The 10,893-nt window shown below is 32.4% G+C and overlaps 1 protein-coding gene across 2 annotated transcripts in view; it reads right to left on the bottom strand.

Annotated features, from left to right (window-relative positions):
• The window catches only part of LOC130440585 (intermembrane lipid transfer protein Vps13), a 52,065-nt gene that overhangs the window by 760 nt on the left and 40,412 nt on the right, over positions 1-10,893 (bottom strand). For both annotated transcript variants that reach the window (XM_056773845.1, XM_056773846.1), the window contains exons 32-40: positions 8,381-8,529; positions 7,948-8,300; positions 7,502-7,876; positions 4,775-4,950; positions 4,465-4,715; positions 3,094-3,289; positions 2,792-3,031; positions 1,863-2,043; positions 727-968 (exon numbers count right to left, since the gene is read on the bottom strand). In XM_056773845.1, coding sequence (XP_056629823.1) covers positions 727-968; positions 1,863-2,043; positions 2,792-3,031; positions 3,094-3,289; positions 4,465-4,715; positions 4,775-4,950; positions 7,502-7,876; positions 7,948-8,300; positions 8,381-8,529 — 2,163 coding nt within the window. The remainder of the gene's footprint in view (positions 1-726; positions 969-1,862; positions 2,044-2,791; positions 3,032-3,093; positions 3,290-4,464; positions 4,716-4,774; positions 4,951-7,501; positions 7,877-7,947; positions 8,301-8,380; positions 8,530-10,893) is intronic.

The following is a 10,893-nucleotide window of genomic DNA, read 5'->3' as shown; positions in this document are numbered from 1 at the left end:
ATCAGATAACTTATAGAAGGTTAATATTAAAACTATATAATGATGAATTTCGTCAAGCCTTTTTTACTCCAAATTAAAGATAAATAACTGAGGGAAGGTATTATAACTAAATTCGTTATAACTTAGGTTTTGATGAACCGAATTTGGCACATTTGTGTTCACATGGTGTTCATTGAAAGTAGTTGTTTTAAGTTCACAGATACGTTGTGGAAATAATACACCAAGTCGTACCTTTATTTCCCCTGAAGGAGAAAAGTTTATCTTCGTAGATAATACTCAATGACATATCATAAAATTTTTCTAAAATTACCATGATGACAACGAAATACAATCCATGTTATGGCCATTTAAAAGCCCTGACTTCGATCCAATAAGGCCTCTTTACATGAGCCACCTCTTAGACCCATTAAAAATATAATTAATTCCAAAGTAGGAAATATATGCTATGAAAATAAGCCTTATCATTGTTTTTTATATTTTGCCTCCTCTTCTAATATTTTTGCGAAATCTCTGTATTTCTTATAATTATTAAGCTTCAACTCCACCTCTGTTTAGTAATTTTTTGTTCAATATTTTTTAAGATAAAAAAAGTCAAAATTTTGTGTTAATTTGAGGGGTCTACCTAATAGTATTTTAAATAGAAAAACATAAGCTCCATTATCGTGTTGTAACGTTTGAAATTTAAAGGCTCGCAACAATCAACCATTTCCAATATATAACACTTACCTGCCATCCTCCAAAAATGTCGTTGTGTGTGATATAAGCCACTCTTCGATCAGTTAATAAGAGCACTTCTTTGTTCTGTATTATGATATAATGAGCTACGTAGGTATCTGTCTTCGCATATTTCCCTTTAGAAACATGATTAAGGTATCTATTACCGTTAGCTTCATGTTGATTGTAAGGTCTCACCAATCCATCAGAATGTAAAAATCTTGGAGCCCGTAATCGTAAAGTATCTTCGTTCCCTGTTACATTATTCAGTCGTAAATAACAAAAAAAAAATATTAGTTTTAAATTTAATATCTTAATTCCTATACATGATGTTTTGTCTTAAGATCATTTTTATTCTCTTATGCTCTTTCCTTTGCCATTTTCAAGTTTTCTTCAACAAATACAAAGTTTAAATTTCAGTTACACCAAATAATAATATATATTAAATTCTCATCACATGGTAGCAATCATTATTCTTGATTATCATGGAGGTTACCTTTAGTTTTGAAAATCATCAATATAAATTAATTAAAAAAAACAAATCAATTTAGTCCATAAATTAAATGAGAACTTCTATCATACATTTTATTAATAATGTATAAAATATTTACTGAGGGTTGAGCAAATTGCAACGAAATGTATCTTATCATAAATTATGGTTTTTGAGCATAGATTGAAGACTCCTTAGATCTGGTAAACACGTTATCCCCAAAAAATCCGCAAATGTCACTAGCATTCCTGCCATTAAAATTTAGGACCTCTTTGTTATTTAATTTTACTGTTTATGGACCCGTTCGTTTTCACTTCACAGTGTTCCTTTTTTTACTTATTGCTGTCTATCCCAAGTTGTTTTAAATAGATGGTTTTACCAGGAGCAGCTTATAATAGCTCTATCAATACTTTCAGTCGCCTTCGTGAAACTTTTTAACGGATACAGTGGACCTGTTGTTTTTGTGAAAAATTTTCAAAAATATAAGAAGCTTCGGGATTTATTTAAGTAAGTTTTGATGGTTTTTGGTCTTATTCTTAAAATATTTTTTTGTTAAAGGGAGCGTCTGCCAAAAGTCTGGACCCTTTATGACATTATGATGCTTTGAATAGTTAGATTGGAATTCAACTTATATAACTTATTAAGCATAGTTTTTTACCTTCGGCCGCTCGTTTAACGACATCTAAAGAATCACTAGCAAAATCAACTACTCCAGCAACTGGACGAGTAACGAGACCAACTGCTCCCTTTCCTAAACCTTTGAAAAAACCTTCAACGCCCTCTTCTCTAGCTCCTTCGACGGGTTTTGTAAAAACTCCAGTTACACCGGAATAAACACCCTGCAAAAAAATTTATATTACAATAAAAAAAATTGTGCAAAACAGTTCAACAAAAATGTCTATGGTAAATACAAGCGTAGTGATGCGAATCAAGCTTGTATACCTGGAAATACTAATTCAGATAAAAAAGTAATATCTACGAGTTTAACAACATTTTCTGATTATTATTCTCTAGAAAGGAGACGCCAAGAATAACCGTCATAACTACATGCTGAAGCTACTGCTGTCAATAATCTATAAACTGAAATATTTTATTCAAATAACATTAATTCATTTTCAAACTGATAATTAGTTGAGATTTCTAAAAAAAAAACAAGGAATAAAATTTTCAATTAGTCTCGAAAATTAGCATGGGTAAATAAAAAAAGTATTTTATCATCTCTCCAATGTATATGAAGATATTTTAATGCTCAAAGTTGTTTTGGAAAAGGTAAAGATTATATATGCATGTTCCCTTGGAGTTTCTTCTAGAAACAGTTTTATATTTGCTATGTTTCTATCCATAACATTTTTAGGATTCCTAATAGCATTTGCTGATTGTACTCCCATTATGGGTGCGTTAAGTTAACAATAATTATATCATTCCTCTGTTTTTAACTATCGTTTGACATATATATGTGAATATTCTCGATCACTTCGCACCCACTTCACCTGTAAAATATGGTGGTAGGCTTTCGCCAATTATGCATTTTTTGTGTTATTATATGAATATTTAAAATTATGTTATTTAAATAATAAATTTTATTACCATAACTAATCCTTTTCCACTCCTAGCCAAACCTTCTTGAACATTTTGTGGTTTTCTATTCATTTTTTCTCTTCGTTTCCGTTGAAAATCGTCATCCAATGTTAATGCTGCTATTCCTTTGCCCATAGCTCCTGTAATTTTCGACACAGCACCTGCAGCGCCTCCAACTGTGTGACCAAATAAACTTTTAACACCTAATGCTAAACCTTCTACAAACTCCCCTGGACCTTGAATAGCACCCTAAAATATGGTAATTTACGTTGAAAAAATGTTTCCAAATAGAACCGTGGAAAATAACTTACCTGGAATGGTTCGTAGAAAAGATCTTCAACACCTTTTGTAATTCCCAAAACGAGACCATACGGATTACCCAAGACATCTAGGCCTAAGACAAGTACATAAAATTGTTTTATAGCTTGTCCCGCATAATGACTAGCAGCTTCATTAATTAATTGCTTCTGGGTAAGGAAGGTGAAGTTTCTTTCAAAGAAAGCTAATCTAAAAATTAAAAATTGTATGCCATTATTCGATTAGTATTTTTAGTAAATGCATACTCCATACAAAATATTAAATTTTAGAAATAATTATTCTATTTTAATCGCTGTGATACTAAACAATGTCAAGTGTTCTTTAAAATCGTGAGCTAGTGGGAAGGCAACACCAGAAATCTTATTTCTCCATATTATTACAATATTTTTATATTTGTACATAATTTACTTCATCACGGCTCTATATCTGGATATGTAAATCATTATGATTAAACATTAAATATTGGCTCAATAAAGAAAACACAGAAAGATATTTATTTTTCAACGTAAGCTTCTTTTAGCTCCATACACTTTTCAACTTGAACTTGATGTTCAATAAGTTTGATACCCTTTTTATAATAAAATCATAAAGCTCCTCAAAATAGCCAACATCACCTCTTCTTTGTTTAAACATCTTCGACTGCTGAGCCATTTTTTAAGTCTGGGAACAGAAAATAATCCGAGAGGGCTAAATTTTGAGAGTGAAGTGATGACCCACGTTTCATTCATGATTATGAAACTGTGCAAAAATTCGGCTTTATCTATGTCAAACATTGCCAAACACTTGATGGTAACATCTTCACGACTCTATGTTTGTTCCATTATGAGCAAATGCGGCACCCATTTTGCGCACAGTTTTCTCATGTCCAAATTTTCTACTATGTCTACTAGCTCGCGCACTTTCAGTCGACGATTATCCAGTACCACTTTGTGGATTTTCTTCAATATTTCTGGAGTCGTCACTTCATTTGGTCGACGAAGGAACAATCTCACCTAGAGTAGAATCTTCTTCAGCTTCTATACTGGTTGGGCTAAGGCTTTTCAAATAAAAGTATTGTATCACATAACGATGACCAATTTTTTCCATGTTTACATTCACTATTGATGGCTACCAAACAAATATTAAACAACGTGGCTCCTTCAAACTTAAGACATATACTGTATAGATTGTGTACTTTCTAATACAAGTAGTATTCTTCAAGCAACTACTGCCATCTCTAGGTAAGGCCAGATACTTCTAGGACCATCCTCGTATTTCCATTTTATTTGCAATAACTTAAATCATTGTCTTGCAATGAAATACGTTATATAACGATGGAACCCTTTCTATATTAGTGCTACATAAACGTTAAGTCATTTACTTACTTGAATACAACATCATTCAAATCTGTGAGAGTGACGCCTATTCCTTGAAGCAAAGCGTTAACGATAGGAGGCGTTGAAATATTCTGGGAAGACGAGCTTGTTCCTGCCGCTAAAGAGAAACTTATGTGGATTTTGAAAGGGGAAAAGTGTAATAAATCGTAGAAACTTTTTTGCTCCTGAATGGCTTGATTAGAAGCAAGTGCATATAACGTTTCCTCAACTTGTTGCTTGTCTATTAAAAATTGTTGTTTCTAAAACAGAATAAAAGACATAAATTAATTTAAAAAAAAATATATGGAATGATGCTTACCTCTGTTTCTGCCGAGGCTTCATCCTCTTGCATCATTTCTAAAATACTATTTACAAATCCCATATCCAATTTAATATGGAATTCTTGTACTAAAACTTTGAAATACTTGAATTGCCGGATTTGACTGTTTTTCATTAGTAACTGAACTATACTGACTTCTATAAATGGCTTGATACCTGAAAATTAATAGATATATTTATTATCAAATGAAATTCGACGAGTTAGAAATTATAGATCTTGCCATTTAATTATTATATCAAGTACTTATCATTCTAACTTCACCTATTTGAGATTTGAATTTATCATTAGGCCAATGAAACAATCAATTAATTGTGGATTTTTTCATTTAAACAACTTTCTTTTTCGAAAATTTGTTATGTGTGCAAAAATCTATATTATCCCAGGATTATAGACAATACGATATATCACATCGCCAAAGCAACTTTCACCACATGGTTCAAAGCTTCTTACTTTCATCGTCTATGCTTTTCTGACAAGTGGACAAGTTATAGGCCAATCAGTTTCCTTTCCAATTTTTAGAAAATATTCGAGATTGTCATGCAATATTGTAACTTCTATTTTCTAGTAAGGATAACAACACTGAAAAATCATCACAACAGCTGCTTTTGGGTATATTCACAAAGTTGTTCCACTTGACCATGGGAAAATTGCATTTAGTGTATTTTTAGATTTATCAAAGGCATTTGACTGTGTGCACCATAAATTGCTCGAAATTATAGAGAACATAAGAAAAGGAGAAGTTGCTAATAAATGGTTCGATTAGGTATTATTATTAAGAGTGTCTCTTAAAGTGAAATTCACAGAAATAAGGTAAGAATTTAGGGCAGCACTTAGATATGCTTCTACTGTATGTTAATGATCTTTTCGTTTCTTTATAAGAACTTTCAACCTTCATGAATTACCTGCTAAACAAGAAGACTTTGCTTAAATAAGATTGTATAAGTGGACATCACTGTTATACTTATCAACTAATGAAATTAAGGAAATTACTTCCTTACACAGATTTTGAAAATGGGTGAACATGTGTGATATATTTGAATTCTTTCAATGCATTCATATTTTTCATATTATATATAGTTTTTTACTATGTAAGATTTGAACCTGTACACTATGAGGTATATTTCAAGTGTTATGAAAATATATTTCAGCAAGATCACGAAAAAAATTGATCCATTAATTTTTTTCAGTAGTTATGAATAGTTAATCACTTGAACGATTTTGAAAAATATTGATATTAATAATTTTTTTAAAATGAAAATTTTGAGTACTTTTAAATGAAACATTGATTAAAAATCAAGCGTTAACGATAAATTAATGAAAGTTTCAGGATTTGTTTAATACCTATATTTTAATAGAACATTAATGACTTAAAATAATTGTGGAGACAAATATCAATTGTCCATGTACAGTGTGTAGCCTTTTTTCAAAATTGGTTGTTCCACTTCTAGAACAACACTCTCAGGCGCCGGTATATCAGTTCCCGGTATTTACATAGATTTTAAAACGAGTACAATAATCTGATGAAGACTCGGAAATTTCATAGATTTTTTTTCCAAATCGCGCTCGTTTTGATAGATTGAACTGAATATAAATCAATCATCCGTTGAAATTCATAAGAGATCCGTCTAGTGAGACTGCGCTCTCTGAAGTAAAAATATTGTCGAATGTACTATTTAGATAATCAACTAAATTTCTGATCTTTCTAATTCTATCATTTTTATACAACTTTCGTTGTCTGTAAGGTAAAGAAATCTTGTGATATCAAAAAACCTTTCCTGTGGCATGGTGGCTGCAAACATTTGAGTATTTATAATTGTTCTTTTTTACTCAATTCAGATTTTTTACTCGAGATAAAAGAATACATATTGCAATATATCCTTTCATTTTATCCACAGTTACTGAAACCACTTTAGGTTCGGTTTATGTGCACCTTCTCTCACAATTGTTTGTCTAGCATATCTATTCATTGCTTCTATTATCATTTATCAAAAAATTTCAGTATGAACTTGGTGTAGCACTTTCCATGGTGTAGGATTATTACCTAAACTGTGGAGATACAAAACATTGATTCTAGCTATTTCTTGAAATTGTTTTATATCAGCAAGATTTTCTTTTTCGTCCCAAATCCAATGTTCTTGCAATTGTTCGATATAAGATCTGCTATCGCTCTATAAAAGCGGCATGCGTTTTCGACGTACTGGAATTACTTCTCTATCGTCAGTATCACTTTCCAATTCATTGTCGTTTTCATCATTTTCATTATATAATCATCTTAAATAGCGTAAAAAAATTTTTTATCCCTAATAAGCGAATTAACCTTATTTGAAACTGTAAGATTTCAAAAACAAAGTACAGGCAATATTTGCGATCAACGTCAACTGGCTGAGGTACCGCAAAGATCAACACCTGCTTCTCAAATTCAGATGACGAGTCAGACTCGTCCACCGTAACATCGCCCAAGTAAAATTTAATAAATCAAATTTCTAAAATTAAGTGTAATAACCTTTATTTACAAAATAGAAGAACTCAATAAACTTTGTTTCTATAAAATAACCTTCATTTATATGCAAAGATTGGCTTGAACACAATATTTCGACATACACTAGAACCCCGGTCCCAATTAGTTCGGATTAGCGAAGTTCTAGTTTATTTCAACCGAAGAAAATATTTTTGTTGAAATTGAAAAATTATGGTGTGAGAACTTACCGTCGTTTACTGTAACACTTTTAGGTGGAGGAACTGGTGCTAAAATCACTGGGAATATACAATCATACAGCTGATTGTCAATTTGTAAGCGATTAATCTTAGCATGTATTTGCATTTGACTAGGGCTTGTCTTCATATTAAACCACAGACCTGTGATGAAAGTGCGTCTTATTCGTTTTTTGTGAGGTTTGTACATCATATTGTTTTTAAAATCAACTTCGGTTTTTCCATCTATATGAACGTGCCAACTGACTTTGGGGTTTACTTCAGATTCTTGTAAGCATTGTTGGTAAGCATTTTCCAATTGCATAGACTGTTTTGGATCGAGGAATTTAAATCGGTTATTGTTCATTTTAGATGATTCCCATATAACACCTATTAAAAGATATATTGTATAAGTAAACATTAAATAAAAAAACATAATACAAACACTTTCAAATATTTACCTGAACTAGCAATTCCAAGATACATAAGTTCCTGTCTCGTAGCATTATTAACCAACGATAAACCAATTCCATGTATTGAAACTGTTATGTCTTGTTGAATAACTTCCAATATATTACTAGCCTGTGCTCCTTCTGCCAATTGATTATCTTCTGTGAAAAGAAGAACTCTTTGCATACCATCCAAAAAGGAAGTCCAGCTTATAACTATTTCATCTTTTGGAGAGAATTGCCCATACATATCCTTTCGTAGGTCATTAATTATTTCTTTGTTGTTTCCTCTGTCCCACGCTATTGCTCTTGGTCCCGAAGGATTTTCCCAGGTATAAAGGCAGTAGGCGAAAGGAGCCAACGTTCTACAAAAACATAAAATAGATATCAAATAATCAAAATTCACATTATTCAAAATATTGTTATTATTAAAATGATTGGTAACCTTTTTTGAACCGCCTCTTTTTCCCAGTAACTTATTGGATAAGTCGAATGATTTACCAACAAAGCAGGTGCACAGCCGTCTTGATAAGCAGCTAAATTGATGTAAACTGCTCCTTCAGTTAACTGAATGTCAACGTTCACACCACCATACTAAAAATAAATCAATAGAAACTTATTGGAGAAACATTTTTCAGTTTTAATCATTATCTAATAGAGTGAAATATGAAAACAACTATTACTCTTATCTGATTAGTCAAATTTTGTTATTTGATTATGTTCGATTTTGATACTTCTTAATTTATAGAGCAGTTTACAGCTATTTTACAGATTCGATACTAATGAGATGTTAAGAGGATTGTGTAATTTGTAATGAATAACACTATTCACTTCCAAATCTCTGAATAATCTCTTTATAAACTAGTTTGCAATTTTATATGCCTATTTGTTATTCATTTAATTCTGTTAATGAAATACTAGGAAAAATAAAAATACTTGAATAGATATTACTTATAGGATACAGGAAGCACAAATAAGATAAGTATAACAATGGGACAAACATCAGAGAAGTTTATCATAGATATAGGAATAAAACAAGTGAATATATATATATACTCCACGGGGTGTGCTCTTCGCATATGTTTTCTCATTCCAGCCTAAGATTTGTTAAGTTTGTCTACATACGGAACAAACATTGCCTGCCGTCTGCCGGAGTAGCACCCAGGCAGCGTAGCCGTCTTAAATGGGTCTGAAGCCCAGTATCAGTGGCGATACCAGTTTTACCACAGATGAATATATAGATTTAGAGTCTCGTATGCACTGCGACCCAAAGGATCTATTGTGTCCCCCTTTCTTGCTGAGATGCTGGAGCACCCAGTGTTTACAGCTGATCCATTAATCCCACTCCTTTTAAAAAGTCTAAAATGTGGGCTGGCTTTAATTGCCAGAGATCTTTGTCGTCAATTTCATATGCTCTCAAATGTAGTGCTATGGAGTTCCTTACTGTTTCACACTTCGAGAGAATGTGGATAGGAGGTTTCGTCCTCTGGGCAACAAAATCTGCACGCCATATCATCTGCTAGGTCAAAGAGTCTTCAGGTTTTTGTTGAGGCGCCAGTGCCCCAATAGATCTCCTGATAGTATTCGTAGAATGTTCTTACTTAGGTTGATACATTCAGCAGATCTACTCTGATTATAGTTTCCCACTTATCACAGATACACACGACCATATTACGTGAACTTAAGCTAGGTCTATCGCAAGTTCAAATAAACAAATAGTTATGGGATAGTTTTGTAGACAGAAAAAGACTTGTCTACCACTTAGATAAAAAGTCGGAAGGTGTACTATCCCTCGAAACTAAAACCCCCAGGTTTCTGGAGGTGGCCACGGTTCGGAAAGGGAGCCATATAAGTGACCGTGGGGCAGTCTTCTGATAATCCCAATCTATTAGAATTGACAGGAGATTACCGTGTTGAATCAAGACTATGAATCCTATCTGGGTACGTTAGCCACGCTAAGGAAATTTTAGCGTGTTACCGACTCTACTACAGAGAGGTATACAGAGTTTGATCAGGAGGGGCTGCAAACTTTAAAAGCTCACAACCGTGGTTCCAAAGGTTTGGAATTAAACAGGGAGGGTCGCTCTGTCACTTTCTATACAATCAGACAAGCAAGAACATAAAGAGACAATGTGGTCAACTGAGTACAATGATTGGATACAGAAACTTAGAAAATAAGTAGCAAGTATACGCTGTCAGTGTGGTCTCAATAGCAAATGCTAAGAATAAATTTTAAAAGCTGGTCCTCTGATATACAGAAAAACGAGCATAATTAACTATATCCCTACCACCGGTTAAAGACATATATATGAAAAAGGTTTAAAGAAAAGACTGAAACGTCATTAAAATATCTAAATGACCATTTTAACATTATTTCTTTGACTCAGTTTATATTTTTATTGAGTTCTTTTCTGGGTTTAAGTCGATTAAAATGATGTTATTTAGACATATTAATGACGTTCCGATCTTTTCTTTAGACCTTTTCCAAAACCAAGGTCTAATTCGATAATATTTTTTTTTTAATTAAAAACTATATGTTGATATTTTTTACACATTCATTCCATCGATGTAAATGTTCACCGTATTTTAACTGTCCTTCTTGAGATAATTTAAGTATAAAATATCAATATATAGCTTTTAATTGGAGCTGCATAATAAAGATAAGGAGTATCAGTCAACATAGACAAAACAGAAGTATTAATACAAGCCCGTACGAAGAGAATGCTATAGAATGTTATAATCTGGAAAGAGTAGCAGATTTCATATACCTGGGTAGAAGACCTCCCTATTGCCATTTAAAACCAAATTATGATTCATATATTCAGCTTCAGCTGCTGGAGGAGGACCGAAAAGCAGAGAATAGTGATCGAGTGACATACCAATAATAGAATGAAACACTGGATAGTAGAAACTCTGAAGATATTATTGATTGACTTTAAGAGGAGTACCTAGTTTTAG

Source organism: Diorhabda sublineata, chromosome 2, assembly GCF_026230105.1.
Source record: "Diorhabda sublineata isolate icDioSubl1.1 chromosome 2, icDioSubl1.1, whole genome shotgun sequence".
In the NCBI taxonomy this organism is placed as follows: Eukaryota; Metazoa; Arthropoda; class Insecta; order Coleoptera; family Chrysomelidae; genus Diorhabda; species Diorhabda sublineata.
The sequence above is the reverse complement of the archived record's forward strand: the minus strand, read 5'-3'. Positions and strand labels throughout refer to the sequence as shown.